The 23704-nt window shown below is 33.0% G+C and overlaps 1 protein-coding gene across 1 annotated transcript in view; it reads right to left on the reverse strand.

Annotated features, from left to right (window-relative positions):
- Nucleotides 1-23704, reverse strand: part of Srp54k (signal recognition particle 54k) — a 58832-nt gene that overhangs the window by 18170 nt on the left and 16958 nt on the right. Inside the window, exons 3-8 of the mRNA XM_085822784.1 lie at nt 21478-21562; nt 16676-16780; nt 12354-12478; nt 6028-6178; nt 5784-5843; nt 3533-3621 (exon numbers count right to left, since the gene is read on the reverse strand). Of these exons, the coding sequence (XP_085678910.1) occupies nt 3533-3621; nt 5784-5843; nt 6028-6178; nt 12354-12478; nt 16676-16780; nt 21478-21562 (615 nt within the window). The remainder of the gene's footprint in view (nt 1-3532; nt 3622-5783; nt 5844-6027; nt 6179-12353; nt 12479-16675; nt 16781-21477; nt 21563-23704) is intronic.

The following is a 23704-nucleotide window of genomic DNA, read 5'->3' on the forward strand; positions in this document are numbered from 1 at the left end:
GCGCGATGTTCCTAAATAAAACTTAATTTTTATTGTGCGCTATGTCTTGTTAATATTTATATCAATGCAGTAAGAACATAATCTGTGATATGGAATTCGAGGAATGGTGGTAAAAACATATAGGAAATCACCATAATGGTGACCCTCTACTTCAGGCTTAATTTCGCCAGCACATGATAGAAGAAAAGCAAAATTTAGAGGAACAACAACATTTAGCTGCTAATTTTGTAATACATTACAAAAATATATAGTGAACACTAGCTAAGCTTTATGATGTTAGCTGCAAATTTGAAGGTTTTTAAATATCGCAAACAACAAGCAAAATTTTCCAATTAATGAAATTTAAGAAATGCAGAAAAGTAGTAATAAATGATGATGGTAGAGCAGAAGTTTTTCATTGCAATACAATGCCCCAATCAACAGTCGACTAACAGACAGTGAAATCTGTACTATGGTTTGAAATCCAGAAAATATCTTTACCGATAGTAAAGAGAGGTTGTTGAGAACAAAAAAAAAAATTTCAAATTATTGGGCTTGAACAATGAAACGTTATTACAGAATAAGAAATTAGATCTATTTATAGAATTAAAGAGGAAGTAATAGCACAAAAAATGAAGCAAATTAAACAACTTACACTGAAAGAACTGTTTAATAAAGCAAACAAATAAATACTGAACGTTTTATTCACGTTCAAAACACATCTTCACCCTATGGCCTGCAAGAGGCCTGTGAAGTCTTTTTAATAAGTTAAAAATGAAACTGTCTCAAATTCTTTGCTTTACTTTGACTTTTTCCATAGAGAAGTTTGCGAGATGTTTGATATTTATCTCACCCAAATCTGTTTTGTTGAGGGTTAATATATTTTAAGTACCCCACTGTGTTGACCTTCTTGCTTAAAATAAACATGCAAGAAACTGTTCCAGGGGTCTTTATTATACTTTCCCAGTCACTTTGTTCAAAAATGTAGAGGTGAGGGGGGGGAATGAATGGAATTCTATCTCTTCCAATATTGCAATCAGGAGGTAAAGTAACACACGGATGTAAACATGGTGACTGATTGGAAATAAACAGTGTTTGTACAGTAGATTTAAGCTAGGTTATTTGATTCAGATTCTGAAATTTAGAAGCATTTTTGGTCTTTGAGTGAGTGCATAATGGCAAGTTATGATTTAAAAAAAAAAAAAAAAAAAAAAAAAAAAAGAGGAAGAAGAAGAAAGAAGCTGAAAAAAAGTGTAAATAAAAATGGTCATCTCTATATTTTTTGTTAAGCATAAAAGTAAGGCAGTTTGCCTTATTTGCAACTAGAGTGTAGTGTTAATGAAAGAATATACCATCAAGAGGCATTATGATACAAAACATTGAGAGAAATGTTCTGCATGAGAAGAATATTTTCGAAATGATAAAGTCAGTGAATTAAAATCAAAACTATACTGTCAGCAGCCCTTCTTTCTTCAAAGCAAATAAAGAGTCCCAAAACAGTATTCATGTCAACATTAAGGTAGCAGAAAAAAAATTGCTAAATATGGAAAAACCTTTCATTGATGAACAGTTTCTAAAAGCTGTACAGTCCTGTTGATGTGCTTTGTCCATCAAAGGCTAAATCTATTTCGAACATTAGCTTAACTGGTGTGACAGTAGTAAGATGTGTGGAGGATCTGGCATCAGCTATATTCAATAAGTTAAAATTCAAATGCAAAGATTTTGTTTTTTAAACCGTGCAATGGATGAACCAAAAGGATGCAACAGATACTGCACAAGCAGACTTTTTATTCATGGTGTTGACAGAAATTTCACAATTGTAGAGGAATTAGATGATGTTGTTACACTTAAAAGTATAACACAGGGATCAGATTTGTGTTCGAGTCCAACAAAAACCTTGGCTAAATGCAAGTTAGACTTGAGCAATATATCTACCAAAACCCCAGATGGTACTCCTTCTATGATCAGACACGAAAGAAAAGTAATAACACAACTCAAATCTGATGTGCAGGCATGCGGGAATATGATGGCTTTTTACTGCATTATCTGCCAAAAACATTTGTAAAAGAAGTCCATCTCAGACTTCGAACATGTGATGACTGTTGTTACAAAGATGGTTACTTTTATCCACTCCACTGGACTTAATCACAAACAAAGTTCTTGAATGACTTGAAAGCTGGACATAGCCACATAGTGTATCATGCAGAAGTACTTTGGTTGAGTCAAGGAAAGATGTGTCAGCGCCTGTTTTCCCGTTAAGGTTGAAATTCCACAGTTCATGAAATCTAAAGGAAAATCCATTTCTGCATTCCATGATGAGAATTGGTTAACAGACTTCATATTTCTCGTCAATACTACATGTATTCTCAATGATCTGAACTACCACTTACTGGGGAAAGGCCTATTTGCTCACAATCTTTATGACTCTGTGAAAGCTTTTAAGACAAATTAATCCTACAAGAAGGTCAATTGCTAAATAAGAATTCCATCCACTTTCCAAAATTGACGCAGTTGAAAAAAACTACAACACAGATAACTATGAATAGTGTATTTGAAATCAGAGAGTGGAATTCAAAAACAGACTTTCCATCTTCTGTGAGAATGAAATTTTCATGCAAAATTTTTCCTGGTCATTCTCTGTAGACATCAGAAGTGTTCAACCTGAACTTCAATTCGAATTTGTAGATTTGTAGGGTGACTCTGCAGTAAAGTTTCTTGAAAATCCTACATTAATTGATTTTTATTTGAAGTATGTTTCCAAATACAAGTATCCAGGAATACGTAAACATGCACTGTTCATATTTTCTATCTTTGGCAGTACCTAGATATGTGAATAATTCTTTAGTCAAATGAAGAACATAAAATGAAAAACAAGAACACTTCTGATAGATGAACATTTGAATGATACTTTATGAATCACAACAATATAGATTTTACTGGATACCAAAACTCTAATAAAGCAAAAATAATGGCAAGTCTCTTACTAAGCCTGAAGTGACTTCTAACCTGCCAGTAATGCAATTTTTTTGTTGTCAATAAATTTTGCAACATCATTATATACTATATATTATATCACCTCTTCTCTTTCAAAATTAAAAAAAAAAAAAAAAAAAAAAAAGCAAATGTACAAGGTACATTAATTTGACTCGCATGACTCGCATTGAATTTTATTTATTTATTTTGAACAAAAAACACAAAATACTGAATATTATAAAAATCAGTAACTCCATCTCTGCCCATAAAATTAATTGTAGTCTTGTAAACCTTTCTTTCTTTAAATTTTCGGCCTATGTTACTTATTTGACAGATGTGCAGACCGTGGATCCTTTATGAATTTACTGATGTGGCTCTCAGGCATGAGAGGTTGAAGATCTCCATCTTATATAAGTTCATCGCAAATTGGAAAAGAATATTCAAGATGATAAAATTCGAAGAAATAAGCGTTATGTTTCTCACATTTTAGCAGCTGAAAAGTTTTTACATTCTTGCTATATTTTTGCTAATTTTATACAACAGCATAATTTAAAATTTCTATTAAAAAAAATTCACTTACGCACTTAGTGCTCCACCACCTTTTGCATGACCATCTAATTTAGTTACTATTACAGCTCCAACATCAACTTTATCTTTAAATGCTCTAGCCTATTAGATGAGAGATAATAACATGAGTGAAACAGATAAGTAAAGCTAGATGAAACTTGGATAGTTAAAATTTTTTCAAACTACATTTAAAAATACCTAATTATTATAAAATCATTCATTAGCTGAAAAAAATGCTTTAAAAATTAAATGGAAAAACCCATCAAAACTGATATATTAGCTTGTTTGCAACAACTAACAACTAATACATGAATGGATAAACATTTATCCTCCCCCCTCCAGAACAAGACTAACAAGAAATGATGAAATCTATCAGAAATGTATAACAATAAATTCTCATGTTGAAAAAGCATCAACAGTTCTTTTCCATACATTTTGTTGCCTCCAAGAAATTTCATACACAGATTTGTATATAAAACGAAACTATAATAAATCAGCATTAATGAGATAAAATTAAATATTTTATTTGTTACTTTAGTTTAACGTAGGGACTGAAATTAATTATATAAATAAAATTATAATAAAAATAATAAATAAAACTTAAATGGGAAAAAAATTAATTCAGTACTAATAAAATAAAACAAAAATTACATGCTTAAATATTTGCCTTCTACCTTATCTCACATTTGATATAACAATAAAAAATTCTCTTCAATAAAATAAACAAATATTACAACAATATTTACTGCATAATTCTTCAGATTATAATTCTTTCAAAATGAGCTGCAGTCCCCCCCCAAGACATTTTATAAATTTGTAGGAAATCAATATTTCTGATGAACAGGTACATTATAACAACCTCTCACAGTCTAAACAAGGGGGAAGATGTTATAATGAAAATGATGTAATAAAATTCTTATCACTTGAAGGGATTCTGCCTAGCTACAATTTGTATAATGAATAGTTATTATTACAATCCTTGACTAGAAGTTAAATAAAAATTTTTATACACAAGATGTTTAAATTAATTTATATATACTTCATGGAACAAAGGTTTAAATGGGAAGGGAGGGATCCCATTCAAAATACATTGACGTCCTAAAGTTAAACACACAAACCAAATAAGTAACTTTCAAAAGCATAGTTTAATTTGGGTGACTGAAAATCGCTGCAGATGGCAATATGTAAATATCATATGTTACACCTGACCATGACTGACTATCAGAACGTATGCTTACTAGGCAGTTGTTAGTTAAATTTCGTGTTTCAATAAATCGATTAAATACGAATCTATTTAACAAATGGAGCTTAACACCTTGTCAACGGGATTTTTTCTAAAAAAGTTTATTTTATTTTGATTTTTGGACACGTTAAACTTTTATCCTTGCGACGGCTTTTACAAAAAGAATTTTGGAAAAATGATAATATTTTGTATTTTTAAAGGTTTTTTTAAATGAAGCTTCTGACTACACTTCTCACATCTTTAAAAATGGGATTTTGGCAACAATTTTCCTGTCTTATTGTTGTTGATAAATTTTTGATGAAATAGCATCATTTTGAATAGTTTCATTCTTTTAGAAATATGGGTTTGGCAACAATTTTTCATCGTATTTCTTATGTCACTGTTTTTAAGAGATTGGCATATTTCATTGTCATTTTTATATACATATATAATACAATTTTATTGATTTTTTTTTTATAAAGTTGTTCTGCAGAGTAAAATTCTGCACGGAATTTTATGTTTTTTGAGTTGCTTTCATGTTATGTTTTGCTTATTTCACTGTTTGTAAGATATCGAAAAGTTTTGCATGACTTTTTTTCTTCAATGAAAGTTGGTTAATTTTTTATTAGGATAATTAATATTTGTATTAAGGGATATAGCTTATTTCATTGTTCTTTTATGTTATTTATTGTTCATTTCACTGTTTTTAAGATATTGAAAAGTTTTGAGTGATTTTTTTTAGGAAACAAAGTTCTTAATCTCCTTTATACCATTTGAGTTCTTAAGATTTTGTAAAGGGAAGTTGGTTAATTTATTTATTAGGATAATTAATATTTGTATTAAGGGCTATTGCTTATTTCATTGTAATTTTGTTATACATAATAACTTTTTTTATGAAGTTGTTCTGCAGAGTAAAATTCTACACAGTTTTTAAATTTAACGTTTGGTGTTCCCTGCAGCCATTTTTCCAGTCCGGTACATTTAAAAGTCAAACGAAGGCTGGCAGTGAAGCTGCTAGTATAAGTATAAAAATAATATTTACCTGGGCTTCACAAGCTTGACCAATTGAAGCATCCATTACGAAGATAATATTGTCTGGGTTCTAAGGAAAGAAAACAGAAAGAAAATAATTTTTTTCTTTTTTAAATTAACAGCCTGCACATTTAATATTTTACCTTCTACCTAAAAATATATTACATTAAAAGTCATTACATAGAATATAATTAAAAATACACACATTTTTGCAAGCAGCTACATTTTGAAAAAGAATGGATATCACGAATTACCGTTGCATTTGAGACTTGTAACATTTCTTCGAATAATGAATCTTCTTGTTTATGTCTACCACTTGTATCTACAATTATGATTTCAAATCCTTCATTTTTAAATTTTTCTACACCTTCTTGAGCAATTACTACAGGATCTACTTCAGTGTAGCTATTAAAAAAAGTACATAATTCAAATTTACAGAAAAAGAAAACATTAACGAATCTTGAAATTTATGCTAAAAACATGAAAGTCACGAGACAAAAATAAACAAAATAATTTCAATTAAAAATGTGCATTTTCAATGATTTGCTACAGGAAGGCAGTTATGGATTTAACAATGTATTGTAACAAAAGGTAAAAAAAAAAAAAAAAAAAAAGGATTTTAGAAACTTATGAATTACTTTCACAAATTTTCTGTTTTAAGAAGCATTAAAATATATAAATATTTTTTAGAAAACATATTTTGGCAATCACCAAAAACATCTTTAAAGCAAGCAAAAATTTTCGAACACAATATTTATGTGACAAGATTAAATTGAATTACTAATTTAGATTAAACACATGAATGCTACCTACATAAGCTCCATCTCAGATCTGAATGAAAGATCCTGGAAGAACTGGGTGCAATAAATATTCCAGTTAGGATTATGGGAACAAACGCGTTTTGAATGATTATGAAACAGACTAACTCAATGACACAGGCTCTAAAAATGTCAAAACTATATATGCCTTACAGAATTCAAACTTAAACTGGAACCTTTTAGCTAGCTCTAATCTCCATATTATCCAGGACCACACATTTAATATAACCATACACTGAAGTGACAAAAGGTCATGGGATAGCAATATGCAAATATACAAATGGCAGTAGTATCGCGTAGAAAATGTATAAATGCGAAGTGCTTTGGCAGGGCTTTCATTTGTGTTCAAGTTATTCATGTGAAGAGGCTTTGACGTGATTATGGCCGCACGACGAGAATTAACAAACTTTGAACGCGGAATGGTAGTTGGAGCTAGACACATGGATCATTCCATTTCGGATATCGTTAGGGAATTCAACATTCCAAGATCCACAGTGTCAAGAGTGTGCTGAGAGTATCTAATTTCAGGCATAACATCCCACCATGGACAGCGCAGTGGACGACCACCTGCACTTAACGACCAAGACCAGCGACGTCTGCGTAGAGTTGTTAATGTTCACAGACAAGCAACACTGCATCAAATAACCACAGAAATCAATGTGGGACATACGAGCGACGTGTGCGATAGGACAGTGCAGCGAAATTTGTCTTCCTTGGGCTATGCCAGCAGAAGACCGACTCGAGTGCCTTTACTGACAGCACGACATTGCCTGCAGCGACTCTCGTGGGCTTGTGAGCATATCGGTTGGTCCCTAAACGAATGGAAAACCGTGGCTTGGTCAGATGAGTCCCGATTTCAGTTGGTAAGAGCTGATGGTAGGGTTCGAGTGTGGCACAGACCCCACGAAGCCATGGACCCAAATTGTCAACAAGGCATTGTTCAAGCTGGTGGTGGTTCCATAATGGTCTGAGCTGTTTTTACATGGCATGGACTCGGTCCTCTGGTGCAACTGAACCGATCATTGACTGGAAATGGATACCTTCAGCTACTTGGAGATCATTTACAGCCATTCATGGACTTCACATGCTCAAACAACGATGGGATTTTTATGGACGACAATGCGCCATGTCACCGGGCCACAATTGTTTGCAATTGGTTAGAAGAACATTCTGGACAATTCCAGCGAATGATCTGGCCACATAGATCGCCCGACATGAATCCCATTGAACATTTATGGGACATCATCGAGAGGTCAGTCCATGCCCAAAACCCTGCACCGTCAACACTTTCAGAATTATGGACGTCTATAGAGGCAGCATGGCTGAATATTCCTGCAGGGGACTTCCAACGACTTGTTGAGTCCATGCCACGTCGAGTTGCTGCACTTCGCCGGGCAAAAGGAGGACCGACAAAATATTAGGAGGTAACCCATGACTTTTGTCACTTCAGTGTAAATATTGATTATAAATTATTAAAATTTAGATTATTACTAATTAAAATATGTATTCACACTAACAATAGTTAAAAAATGATTACTACAATTCAATGAAGTTTAAACTAGCATGCTTTACTTGAATTTCTTATTTTAAGCAGAACTTATCCATATCAGCAAAGAATTTATTTTGAAGTAATTAAAAACATTTTACTTTATAAAATTTAGACACTTTCAGATGTCCTTCCATCAAAGTCAACCGGTTTTCTTCCCACCCCAAAAATTAATAAAATAATTCTTAAACAAGTTCTTGACTATTTTACTTGTCAAAACTCATATTTTTAGAAACAGGTGGTAGGATTACATGATAGCCCTACCGTAATTTAATTTTTCTCATTTCTTTAGCATCAGCAATACTACAGCTCCATATCTACATTGAAGCCTCATCACATTATGACCCCCTGTTTAATATGAAATAGAAACACCTTTTGCCTCAAAACCATCAACACCTGGTGAGGCACTAACTCGACAAGGTAGTCTGAGATATCTGGTACCAGGTACTCGCCAACTGATTCTACAATTCCCACACATTGTGAGGTGGTAGTGTGGCAGCATGAATTGAGTTTTCCAGGTGGAACCGAAAATTTTGATTTGATTCATGTCAGGTATATTGGGAGGCCAAGATATTACTTGAAAATCACCACAATGTTCCTCGAACCACTCCCTGACGATTCGGCCCTAATAACATGATGCTTGTTGGTAAATGCTATCATCTCCCGGGAACACTGTTGCGATGAAAGGCAATTATGTTAACACAGAGCACGAATCAAAGATTATTTTATGGGAATGATGGGTCCTAACGTGTCTTATAAAAACATTGCCCACCATAATACTGCACCCCCCACTGTCTTCTAACTAACCAACTGTGCACCCAGCTGCCAGTGTTTCCATTAGAAATCAGCATAATTTCACTTTCCTGTCAACGTGATTGACTAGAAAATGTGCTTCATTGGACCAGGGTGACTGTCTTCCATTCTTCTATGATGCAATGTCTATGTTTCTTGGCCCACTGCAAGCACTGATAGCGATGACATGCCATCAGTACAAATATGTGAGCACCAGCTGCATAGGAATGCGATCTGAGCATTATAGGCCCACACGCAGCAGTGTTTGCTATACTATGTGTTGATACCCACTGTTGTAGCTGCTGGTGATTTTACTCTTGTAGCCATTCAGTCATGGTAAACAATGCATAATAGTCTCCACTCTCCTCTGGAATCAAAGTGCCATAGGTGACAAACTGCTGATCAGCGACTTGCCATTTCACCATTCCTTTACAACTTTTGATAAATACTCACAATGGCTGCCATGTGAGCAATCCACCAAATGTGCTGCTAAATCGATGTTCCCAGGCACTGAGCCGTAATGATTTGACCATCGTCAAAATTATTAAATCAGCTGCCTTTCCCATTATGCCACTTAGTAGTCTATATATGGAAAGACAATGCACGTGTGCTTTATATACTCTAGCATCAGCCAGATATGCAATGTGGTTTTGTTTCTGGGTGAGCCCATTACTCTAGGTGGTCATAACATAATAGTCTTCACTGTATGTTTTTACCCATCTGCAGCATGCTTATGTGTTTATGCACTGGGCAGTAGTTATATCACAGGAAAAGAAAACAAAATTTGTAGAGCATCACATGGTGACTACTGAAAATACATTCAATTTTTCACAATAAGAGGTCTGCACTAATATTTTCACGATTCAAAAATTTATATTAAAGAAGGTGGTAAAGGAATGCATACTAGAAATGAAGCAGTAAAAAATAACTATATTATATAACTAAATTATTATTATTTTATAACATGCTTTTTAATTAAAATTTGTATTTATAAACCAACTAAATTCTGGATATGTATTCGAAACAATTATTTTAAATCATTATTATTTAATTAGACAATATTTTCTTACATTATTACCGTACATATACAATTTTTAAAAAAGGATTGTTTAGCATTGAAATTATGGCACTGGCAGGCAAAGGAGTGCAAACATTAATACAGTATAACAGTAGAAGAGGAGTGTAACTTTCCTGAAGTTTACTCTTATTCCAGAAGTCCAGCAAAACTTAAGATAATTAAGTTTCCTAGTTTGGATTTTCAGCATTTCTTAACGGTAGCATAGAGTTACTTTAATACATAATAGTTGAATATTCTAATTAAAAAAAGTTACTACTCTAGCTGTACGTATTAATTTAGCAGCTCAATAAATAACTTAATTACAGTTCAATTAATAACTTTTGACATTTGCATGCCTGTCGGAGAAATGTGGAAACATTGCTTAATATTTATGAACCATTCTCATTCAATGAGAAAGATTTTGCCTTAATTTTGTTGTTTTTATTAAATTAATGCTATAAGGCTAATTATACTAGATCTACAATTAAATTATCCAGAAATTATTTAAATCAATTAGAAAATTAATTCATGAAAAAATTTAAACTACAATAAAATGATAATATTTTAATACATTTGTGATGAAAGGAATTTTTTCTTCTTTCCCCTTGCAAATCAGTAATTAGGTTTTTTAATTTTAATGAAATTTAAACTGCTGCTAATTTTCAGATTTTCCTCTCAAAACTTCAAGAGCTAACATTCACCAATTAAAGGATATCCACAGCACTTAAGATTTTAGAATAATAATACAGTTCACTAAATATGAGGGCCATGCAGAAAGTAAGGAACGTTTCCGTCTGACATCGCTAGGCATGCACCGATCATGTATATTTTGGTGTCTGCATGCTCGGCATCTCAGTCGGCGTCCAGCCATCCCAACGGGAACATTTCCACACTGCCCGTTTTTTCGATATTCAAATTTAAAATGTGCGCTGCAATTGAAAATCCTGCCAGTTGTGAAGTGCGGTCTGTGATATGGTTTTTGTTGGCAAAAAACATAAAACTCGCGGAAATTTATCGGCATGCGAGTGAAGTGCATGGAAACAACGTAATGAATGAAAGTTCAATCCGGAAATGGTGCATTCAGTTTTAAAATGGTTGAACTAACGTTCATGATGAAGAGAAGAGTGGACGCCCTAACATTGTGACTGACAAACTGGTCGCTAGAGTTGACGAAAAGATTTGTGAAAACCACCGTTTCACAATAATGGAGCTTTCACTTAGTTTTCCACAAGTTTCATGGACTTTGCTGTTTGAAATTGTCACACAAAAGCTAGGCTACCACAAATTTTGTGCAAGATGGGTGCTGAAATTGCTTACACACATAAAGGTCATAACATAAAGTTAACATAAAGGTCAGCGAATGGGGGCAGCTTTGACATTTCTGGAGGCCTATGACAGACATGGCGATTCATTACTGGATCGAATCATAACTGGTGACGAGACGTGGGTGAGACACGTGAATTGCGAGACAAAATTACAGTCCATGCAGTGGGGGCACACAAACTTCCCCCAAAAGACCAAGAAAATGTTTGCAAACCATGTCACCAAAGAAGATTATGATGACTGTACTTTGGGATAGGCTAGGTGTGTTTCTGATTGATTTTCTTGAACATAGTGCCATAATGAACTCTGGGCAGTACTGTCAAACTTTGCGCAACCTTAGAAGAGCAGTTCAAAACAAGCACCGAGGAAAGTTGACGTCCAAAATTCTGTTTTTGCATAACAATGCCTGACCTCATCTCAAACTGCACTCAAGAACTTCTGAATTCATTCAAATGGGAGGTTTCCCTCATCCGCCCTATAGTCCCGATCTTTCACATAGTGATATTCACTTGTTTCCAAGAATGAAGAACTGGCTAGCAACACAGCGCTTAGACGACGACAAGGAGCTGCGGATGCATGTCACTGTGTAGCTGAGATTGCAGGCGTCAGAATTCTATGACAAAGGAATTTCAAAGCTTGTTCACCGCTATGATAAATGCCTTAATTTGTTTGGTGACTATGTAGAAAAGTAGAATTTTAGTCGCTCTTTCTGATGTATATAATAATTTTTTTTTCTTGCACTTAGTTTCTTTTTAATTTCAAAATTTTCCTTACTTTCTGAATAGCCTACATAATTCAGTAAAATAACGCAATAAGTACTAATTAAAAAGAAAATGATTATGTATATTAAATGTTCATTATATCAGAGGGTAGATCCATCAAGGCTTTTTAACACACCACTGCAATGAGGCAATCAATCATATATTAATTTTCATATATTATCATCGAAAAAGAGCATTCAGTTACACCCAGAAGCAAGCTAACTGTATAAATAACCCAGAAGCACCAGAAGCAAGCTAAACTGCTTGTTCAAATAATACTCACCTCCCATAGAAAGGTATTCTAGCCTTAGTGGCATTTTGTTTGAGTTGATCGAAGGCCCCTGCTCTAAATGTGTCAGCACAAACCAGGCATGTTTTCCAGCCTTTCTTTAAATAATGATATGCTAGCTAAAAAAGCCACAAACATGTTAAGAAACAAAGTAAGACAATGGAAAGCAAGAAATGTGAAATTTGTAATATAGAAATATGTTGCATAATCATAAAATAAACGAAGACAAAATATTAAAGTAATACAAAAAGGGTATAAAAAAGAATGATTATGGATATTAAAATGTTCAGATTAGAGAGACTATATGCTTAACACAAAATGCATATTTAATTAAAAATATTAATTAGATGATACATTTACAGTAATATGACATTTATATATATATATATATAATATAAATTATTTAATAGAATAGTGCTTTATTATCTCCTAGGAAAAGAAACGAAAAGAAAAATAAAAAATTGTAAACTTTAATGCTAGTATTGCAAAATTTTTTTAGTACTGTCTAGAACTATAATGAATCTCTAGACAGTGCTAAAAATTTTCCCCTTACACACAGAGGGTTTCCTAACCCCTAAATCCTGCAGTCATGTTGATTAAGCTCTCTTAAAGTATGAAAGTTTGCTTCATTACTGAAAATGATTTTCTGAAGAAACTGATCATCATTATTGATACATTAAAGAATGTCTGTAGAAAAGTCTTCCCGAACGACTCAATTATTATGTTGATCTGTTTACAAATCTACAATTTATATGCAGTCTTCTTATTCAATATCTTCATCAACAACTGGCCAAAGAATTCCTGTTTGCAGGATGGCAGGGCAAATGGAATAACTAGGATTGCTCACAAACGAATCTTAAATTGCCAAAACATTTTCATCACTGATGCATAGTGTAGCTGCACTGCACCTCCCTTGTGCAAAACATGTCCAATCTCTCGAAGTTCTTTTAACCTCTGACTGATTGTTCTTATAGTGGAGATTTATTAAATTCACATCGGAATTGTCTCAGAACTATTTTTGGAGATTTCGTTTCTCATTAAAATTTTTTTTTACATATTATTTGGAATACAGGAGAAAATTCAGGGGGATGACCTCCGTCATAAAATGAGAAAGGGAAAATGGTGAAATAAAGGTTGAAAACATCAGAACTGAGGAAATGTATCTTCATCTCTATGCTTTCTTTCAATAAATGTGGCAGATTTAAGCAAATATTTGACAACTTGAATAATGGCATGTACTGTTTTTCATTTTCACTTTAAAAGAATGGAAAATGTCTACTTTGCACAAAGCATGCAGTAAAAGGAATTTCGATTCAGATTTTCTCTTGGTAGAAATTTAATGTTATTTGGTATTTTTCGGGCACCCTAGTATGAAATCCATCACTTTTGCTGCTTGTAAAAAATGGCATTTTTCCTCATTCAAAACAGTAATTTCATCTGCAAAAACTGTTTTCATAAAAATTTTTTTAAATTAGTTTCTAGTCCATTTTGTGATCTCCTGTGTTTTCAAAATTACAAAGAATTTAACCTCCATGCTTAATAAACTACAACTTGTGAGCATGAACTTCTTTGCAAATTGGAATGTGACTGCCTTGACACTGTTTTCGGTCATAATCAATAATTTCTTGGTTTTCTACTTCAAAACTAGATAGCAACATCTTTTTTCCCTTCATAAATATATGGTACAGTACAAAGTCCGTAATCCGGACTCGTCGGGAACTTTGGCGATTCCGGATTAGGGTTTTTTCCGGATTATAGATCATCAATTTAAATCTGGTAAGATGGCATGCAGAAATTATACAATTAAAAATATGAAACTGTAATTTATGAAATAAAGAGCAATTATGATCTAAAGGGTATCAAAATTTACACACACACACACACAAAAAAAAAAAAAAAAAAAACTTAATATTTATTTACTTTATTAAACATTTCTTTCAATGTAAGTTGTTTAAGTTGCTTCATTTTTTGGGCTAATACTTTCTCTTTAATTCTATAAACAGACATAATTTCTTGTTCAGTTACAAAGTTCCGCTGTTCAAGTCCTGTAATTGCTGAGTCGAGAATACCGACTAACTTGTCAATCAAAATTTTTTCGTTTTCAGTAACCTCTCTGTCACTTTCTTCACTATCAGAAGCGTGCATAAGTAAACGCTTTACACACATGCATAGTGGATGCACGCATTAAATGTGCATGCGCAAGTTTGTGGCTTTGAGGTCCGGATTATAGATTATTCTGGATAATGGATGTCCTGATTATGGACTTTGTACTGTACTTTATCCTCATATTTATTTATGATTCATCAGAGTAGACTGTAATGTAAGTACGACATTTTCATCTAAATGTCCTTTAAAAAGTAAAGGGAACTGGACCACACCCAGATGAAGATGTGGGCTCTCAGGGAGGGGTGGTATTGATGTAATATGTGTACTACTTCATATATTAGTTTTTTATTTGTTTATATAACACTACTAAAATTAGTTGCTGCTTTAATCGTTCCTTTTCCTTGCACTTTTGATTATGAAAGCTAATATTATTTAATTAACAGATCTTCATCAAGCTTCTGTAAGATAGTAATTGATGTTTAGAACCTTTATATTAGTTCATATACTGTGTAGAACCTTTAGCTTCAAAATCACCCAGTACAATTCAGTTGTTAAAAGTATTCAATTGTTACTGTATACAGGCTTGAAAACGTTCTTTTGATGGTTTACAGTTCTATGTAAAGATGGGCGAAACCTTTCTTATATGGGATCGGATCAGAACGGTTCACTAAATGAAATGAATGGTCCTTTTTTATGACTTGCTGCTCATTAACAATAAAATTGATTAAAAAAATTCACAAGGATGGGTTAATCAGAAGCAATTTAACAGGATGGATTGAAGATGAGAATGACTCAAATGAGCATCCAGATCATGACTTGTTAGCGACGTTGGAATTAAGAGCGAAAAGAACCGAATGAGGAGTGAGATAAGAACAACTGAATCAAATGCTAACTCCCAGAACTGATTTCTTTCAAACGTAAATTTGAAATTCTCTAAAACATCCTTTCTACAGAGAACTAGCAATAAAATTTTGCAATAATTTTTTTCCAAAAAGTTGGGAAATTATAAAAATAAAACTCACTTTAAATTTGGGAGGGTAAATATTCTTTTCTTTTTTAAAATGGAACTGAACTTCCCTGGCATGCTTCCAACAACAGTTTCATTGTTATTTTTTACGATTAGGGCTAACTTCTTTAGCAACATGAATTAGTTCGTGAATGAACATCAGGTCTGTGTTCTTGGCATGTTTCCAAAGAGAGCTCTCTATGAACTGTAAAACAACTATAACTATTTCCTGGAATAGGAGTAAATTCCCTCAGTAAAGTGAATCAGTTCTGAAGTGGATCGAACTCTAGTTCTCCGGAGGTTGGGCCGATCATATGATCGGCCCAACCTCTTATTCAGGCAGCTCATCATTCATGATAACTGAGCCAGGTAACAATGTGCTGGATTATGGGTAGTAACAGTGCGGCTTCAATCAACAATGAAATAATATGTTTTGAGTTTATCTATCAGTTTGACATGCTGAGCTAAATAAATACCCACGGTCCTGCTATTCATTTGCCATGGTTTACCATTTATGAAATAGATAGCTAACTAAACGCAGTAGATTACATACTACACCAATATTCGCATCAAAAATATGGAAGCCAGAAAATAATTAATATGCTAAGTTTACTGCATATAAATAATCACAAGCTGTTGATATTAAAATATGAGGTAAGAAGAATGTAGGTCAATTTTGAACAACAACCTTTTCTGAGTATTCACCCTACCAGATGCTTCTGGACATCTATGGAGACAGTCCTCTTATACTACGAAGGAGGTCATGAGTAGAGGGGGCACATGTGGAAATTTATATAACCTCATTCATCTGGTTACAGATATTAGATTACTTACAGAAATTTCTATGCTGGTTACAGGGCAGGATCTGCATATTTATCAAAATAATATACATTTGATTTAATAATTAATAAAGCTCTATCTATTCATTAAAATCTTCTTTTTTAATTATTAAATCTGGTGAGCATTTCTTGCATTTAAAATGATGTCCAATTTTATATGATAAATCACAGAAATGATAAAAATGCTCTAAGAAAGTATTTATGAACTTGAGCTTAATCACAACATATATATTCTCTAGCAGTTACAAGAAATCTTAATGCACATTGGCTTGCAAATTAACAATCTTAATAACAGGTAAATGTACATATATCAGTAAATATAATAGAATTTTGTCACATAAATGAGTAAATAACTTATCACTTACTTTAGTACAAGTAGTTGTTTTACCACTTCCTTGAAGACCTACAAACATGATAATATTGGGTTTTCCTTTAGTTGGTTGCCAGGCTTTTACACCAGGATCCACAAGCTAGTATTTAAAGTGAATGTATAAGCATAAGAAACTTTTTATATAATACTTTCCAAATTAATATTATGGCTAAAATATACCAATATAGGCTTGGATTATGTATCCTATTTATAACCCTAAAATATTTCTTTGAATGCTTAATTAAATAAATATATTTATATATATAAAAAGAAATATATAAATAGGTTAAAAATTCGAATAATTTTTTTAAAAAAACCCGTCCTGCATTATAGCTGCAGGATTGAAGTAGAATTAAAGCATCTAAATTAATTAGTAAATTGGAATAAAAACAAGGCAATTTCTCTATAATATAATCATTGCAACCATGTAACACAATATCATAACTAATCCAATTAAACTGAGTATTCATAGTATAACAATCTCGAAAAATAAAAATGTGAAAGGGAAAATATACAAAATTATACAAATAAAAATTAATCTCCTTTTATTGAAACTCCAATTCAGAACTCGTCAAGAGAAAATCAATTAAAGCTTCATAAAAGTCGATTAATGCGTTTTGAAAATATGTATCTTCTTCTGGTCTATTTGAGATCAAAAACCATACAAAGATTTCAGTTGCCAAAGACAATAGCTTGAAAGGCGTTCAAGAAAAGTTTATGCATGCACACACACAGGCTGCTTTAATGCCAGAGGACTATGTATGTCTATGGACTATGTATGACTATGTATGTAATGCTAGCCTGATTATCCTGAGTTATCCCGGGTTCGTATATATTGCAGTTAAGTATTATCCTGAGAAAACTTGGATGAAGCAGAATTTGTCAGTACAATTTGTTTTATCACGGTTTTACTTGGCTTGAAGGAAATGAAAAGAAATATTTGGCTTTTATCGGCAGTTTGCCAAGTTTTGTTCGTTTTGCAGTTCTTTTGGCATGACTGGTCACGTGTTTTCCCTGTCGGCTTGTGGATTAGTAATGTATAAAGAATGATAGTTGCGTTGAAAAAAGTAAAATAATGGCGATGATGTGAGATAGCGAAAGCAATGATTTTTCAGATAGTGATTATAACCTCAAGGCATTTTCCAGATGTTATTCCTGCTACTGGGGGGGGGGGATCCAATAAAACAGTGCCTCTGTGCTCCCGTAAAATAGATTCCAGACGTAAGCCAATAAGAAAAAAAGGACCAGATATTAGCATATAGAATGTCAGGTATCACTTTGTGTTGCCCCTTGTTTCAAAAACTATCATACAAAGACTAATATTTATTTTTTTATTTGCCAGAGTTAACTCAGGATAATAAACTAATATTAAAACTAAATGCTTTTACACCTGTAAAAAATTAAAAATTCAACTTAAAACCTATATATTTTGTTTTGTTTCGTTTCCTTGTATTTAATAATAAAATAAAAAAAAATGTGATGATTTTTTGCAATTTTGTTCAAAAAAAATTTGTAAGGGAAGCAGTTAACATTGCAAGTAAAGTGTTTCAGTGGGAAGATAAATTTCTTGGGAGTGTGGTGCTCAGTGTTGAGCCAACTTTTCATCTGAAGAAGAAAATAAATATCCATATGTTCATATCTGGGGCTCAGAATATCCTTATGAGCTCGTAGAACACCAAAGAGATTCCTCCAAATTAGTTTTCTATGCTATGTCCCGATGTCAAGTGTACATACCATTTTGTTTCACTGAAGCTACCATAACAGGGGGGCTTATCTAGATATGTTACAAGAATGGCTTTTCTCTCAATTAGCAGAAGATGAACCGGTAGACATATGCAGCTCTTCCTCATTGGAATTTCTTTGCCTGAGAGTAGTTGAACATCCCTGACCATTGGATTGGTCATAATGGTCGAGACAAAGGAGCTTTTTCTCGCTGGCCTCCAAACTCACCTGACCTAATACCATGTAATTTTTTTCTTTGGGGATTTATACAAGACTGAGTCTGCATTCCGCCACTACCTAGTGATTTGCCAAAGCTGACACACAGAATGGAAGAGGGTATTACTTCCATTATTCTGGACTTCTTAACCAAAGTATGCGAAGAATTAGACTATAGGTTGGATGTGTACTATATAATTAAAGATGCACATGTTGAATATTTGTAGGAAAAACTAGGTTAGTTTATCTCTAACATCAATGCAATTTTCTATGCAAATTTTCCAAAGATTAAATGCTTCAAACTATCCATTTCTCGGAACTAATGAAGAATATGCTCTTATAGCTTCATCAATCTCATCTTTGGAATGAGACGTAAATTTTGTTTTAGATTAAAAAATAACTATATGAAGAAACAGCACACATTGCTTGTTGCCTTTTCATCATTGCTGGTTAGGGTTCACCTACAGAGTCACATACTTTTCTTTTTTAATGTGTAGGAACATAAAAAAAAAAAAAAAAAAAAAAAAAAAAAAAAAAAATTATGCATATATTTCATCAGCAGCTATGATTTTAGAAATAATGTATTATTCATTTAGTAATTTTAGGGTTTCTTTATTGGTTATGATACACCTCATTTTTTGGTATTCTGCTAATTTAAGGGGCATCCAATGACAAACTATTTTTCATATGCAGTTAATTCTCCAGTGATATGCCCAGTCAGTATAGTGGTTACTATACTGACTGGGCATATCACTGGAGTTACCCAAGTGCCAAGTGACAGTAACCCAAGTGCATCTGTGCAGACAGATGGACTTGGGTTCGAATTCTGGAAAAGGCATAAGTGTATACTGTCTGTGTAGCAAGGGGAACTTAAAATACACAGTAAGCCTAAAGTCCTCTTGAGAGGTTGGTGGTAGGGAAAGAGCTGTGGGAGAGCCTCAAAACAGACCCCCCAAGGTATTATTCCTCAAAACTGGGACAGAACTGCACAGTTAGTATGGCAGGACTATACCTGTATACCAATGGCTCACTTCTGGTATCTTGCCCACTTGTACCTGTACCATTAGGTAGATACAGAGATTAGCACTGATTAACATTTGCTAAAAATATATTACCTAATATAACATATATTAGCTGACAAAGGACTTGCTGTATATACCTCATTCAGGAGAGAATTTCAGCCCTTATGAAATTCTGTAAACCATTTGAATACAGTTGCACAAGATGGAGCTTTATTTCCATGTGCTAACTGAAGACGTCAAAAAGCATTATTTTAAAATCACAGAAGACCATAGTGCGATAATCATAATGCATCAGCTTTATTTCCCTTTCTTTAAAAAGTTATTCTATGACAGATAAATTGCAATTATTCCCACAAGTTATCATCTACAGAACATAACATTCAAATTTACATATCTAATTGTTTTTTAGAGCATACTGTGAGCTCCTGTCTAAAAAATTTCAGAGTTACCTCAATTATGATATGCTGGGAGGAAAGAAATTAAAAGGCACTTTTAAAAAAATTACAGAATATTAAACACATGATTTTACACATACAGAAAAGGCAGGAAAAAAGAGACGAATTATAAAAGTGGGTACATTTCCTTTATCTGCCTACAAATTTGGAAATCATATCTCATTATGTTTTGGTGATGACAGATGTTTCAAGCCATGGTGAGATATGTCAAACCAGTTACATTTTCTAACACTGACATCTTCTCAGCAGCCATTACATGGCCACCTAACCCTTTTATCAGTGATATATAGATTCATATCATAAAGATTTGAAAATTTTCAATTACTATGGAGAACTCCACACTGCTGGAAACATTCTACAAATCTTTTTCAGGGGATGATAATTCAAAGAGCTGCATAGCGAGATAAAAAAAACATGAGACTCAAAAAGAGAATTCAGACCAGGGGTTCCCAACCCTATGCCAGTGGGCATCATGGCACCTGCCAATCATTTAATGTGTGCCCGATGCTATGCGATCACAATAAAAATGTTTTCGTTTTCAATAAATTTCTATGTGACAGTTTACTCTTTTAATGAAATAGAAATTGCAGATACCAGTACAAAGCAAAATGCAACCGATCTCTCTCTCTTTTTTTTAATGTCCATATATTTTTAACTCCATCCAACTAGAAATTCACCTTGAAAACGTAAGTGGTGTCTTCCGTCCAACAGGTAGTCTAAAATGTGCTTTTAGGGACAAAAAGGTTGGGAACCCCTGATTTAAAGAATAAAAAGGACCACCAAAACATGAGAAACAATATCCAGATTTGCAGCCATCTAAAGGAAAAGTACCCAAAATTGCAGAAAAAAAGTTGGATATACCATATTTGCCGGCATATAAGATGCACCTTTTTCTTTGAAAATAGGTCTGAAAAACGGGATGTGTCTTATACGTCACTACGAGTTTATTCGGAGTTAGCATTTTGCAAATTTGTGAATGGGTTCATGCGATGCTGTGAAAACAAAGATAGTGGTTAAATCATTTAAGAAGTGTGGCATTAGTTATGCACTGGATAGTACAGAGGACAATTTGTTGTCTGAGGAACTCAGATGCTGATTTAGAAGAGGTTTCAAGTGACTCTTTATTTCGTTCTGGAGATGAGTGTCTGGATTTTGACAAAGATTAAAACATGTTCTTTCCCAGATAGATCAGGTATTTGCAGAAAGTATTACTTTGTATTTGTATTAATTTATATTTTAAATACTATAAATTCATTATAATGATCATAATGATCAGTCATAGAGTTTCATCCTTCAAAAATGTGTATAAAAAAGGGGTGCATCTTATACACCAGCAAATATGGTAACTATATCATATTCTAGTTAAAACTATAAAATTTTACCTTTACTAATTCTTTAAAGACTGCAGATTGGATCATACGTCGTTTATTCAAACCTGCAGCCATTTCATCAAAATCAATTACAGACCTACAAAGACATACAAAAATGAAAAAAATAATTCAAATTCTAGCTAGATATGCTTTTCTAATTATTTTTCTTGAAATATTTATACTCTGAATGCAAAATCGTCTGCTGAAAAATTTCTTGGTACTTGTATTTTATCAAAACCACTTTAAGTGAAGTCACCAAATTTTCAGAATGTGCAAAACTGGCAATCATGAGCATACTCATTCTTCAGGAAGTCATGCTCATAACAATCCTTCATTCAAGAAATATCCCCCTTTTCATATGCATTCTTTTTTATGTATTCCAAGTTACAATGATTTTTAGAAATAAATTGCGATACGTTTCTTCCCTGAACTCAATTTTAAATTACCGGTTTCTCGAATTTACCAGCAATGGAAGAATCTGTAGTGAAATTCTCATTTTTGTTTTTTCACAATACCCTTCTTTGTAAATGTTTTATGCTGGCAATTTTCATCATGTGTGTATCGTTTCAATGTCATTTACGGTTTTTTCTATGTGCTGATCAGTTTTTGCAGGAAAAAAGTGAATGTTGCCATTCAAAAATTTTGGAATTTTTCCACTGTAACTATAACTAACAGTTCTCATCACAATCTTGAGCACATACCTTCGAATAACAATTAACAATATGTGAAATTTCCTTTCGATTGGTTCAGTGGATAGGATATTTATATTTTTAGGGTTTATTTATCAGGGAAATTTACTTATGACTACCCTGTATATTCGATCAAATGTTTTTTGTATACCATCATACAAAGATCTCCTACTTCATTTGAAGCCAGTTTCAGGCACTGGAAATTGAAGCATTGCTCAAGCAGTTAAAGCTTGGAAAGATCTTGTAAACAGCTTAAAAAGTCTTGATAAACTTGCATGAAACTATTTAAAACCTAATATGAACAAGCCCTTGAACTTTCGATTATGTCAAAAAGAATTTCCGATTCTGGAGCTGCCAAAGGACCTACAAAGTGAGAGCATGTTTCGATGTCCATCAAACAAAAAATGGAATTGCTGCAAAAAAAATGGATAAAGGCATATCCTTTGTTTCTCTAAGCATTCCAAAAGCTGTTTATCAATTTCACGCTGCTCTGCCGGGGGGGGGGGACGTTGCGACGCGCAATGAACTGGAAGTTGATCTGTCAGCACTATCCTTATCTTCAGGGCAGATATTTTTATTTTATTTGTCTTATAATTCCTTACTAAATGTAGTATTTTTCTGTAGTATTTCATCATGTACTCTGTCTTTGATTTAAATCAAATTCCTCGTCATTATAAATATCATGAATACACATCAAATAATTTTCTGGCTGCAATTTTCTAATTTCGACTATGCGTAATGTATACTTTACGCATGCACACGTTCAAAGAAATGTTTAATAAAATAAATAAATATTAAGCTTTTTTTTTATAAATTTTGATATCCTTTAGATCATAATTGCTCTTTATTTCATAAATTAAGGTTTCATATTTTTAATTTTATAATTTCTGCATGCCATCTTACAGATTTAAACTGATGATCCATAATCCGGAAAAACCGATAATCCAGAATCACCGAAGTCCCGACGAGCCCGGATTAAAGACTTTTGACTGTATTACATGCGTAAATAAAATGAACAAAAATGCAGAACAGCAGTCTAGACTTCACAAAAATATATAAGTTCACTGGCCAAGTCATGCCAAAGTTTTCAAAATCATTCTGCAAGCATAATCTAAGGCCATCAAAGGTAGGGCAGGAAAACATTTAAATGTTCCACATGGAGGTACCTTTTTTGAACACTCACATAAATTATTTGATCTTACATTGAAATGGAATAGGTAACTTGCAATTTATCGTGACCAGATAACTGAGAATAGAGAGGAAAGACTCGGAATGCAGTCTATGGTGAACAGAAGGAAAGAACTTTTTGGTGCCTTCAACATTACAAGAAGAAATATATGGCTCATTTCACACATAGCAGTAATACAGATATAATATAATGAAATATTTTGAAAAAGTTATATGGATTGAGGATTGCAATTATAAGTGCCATTTCAATGGTTATATTTATTATGATATAATTTATTATCATCTGGTTATATTTATTTTTAAAAGAAATCATTAGTTTTGCATCAAATTAAAAAGGAAGACAGAAATTGTCAAATGCAAAA

Source organism: Stegodyphus dumicola, chromosome 8, assembly GCF_044657685.1.
Source record: "Stegodyphus dumicola isolate Sdum_Otavi_A_Nest chromosome 8, ASM4465768v1".
Taxonomy (NCBI): Eukaryota; Metazoa; Arthropoda; class Arachnida; order Araneae; family Eresidae; genus Stegodyphus; species Stegodyphus dumicola.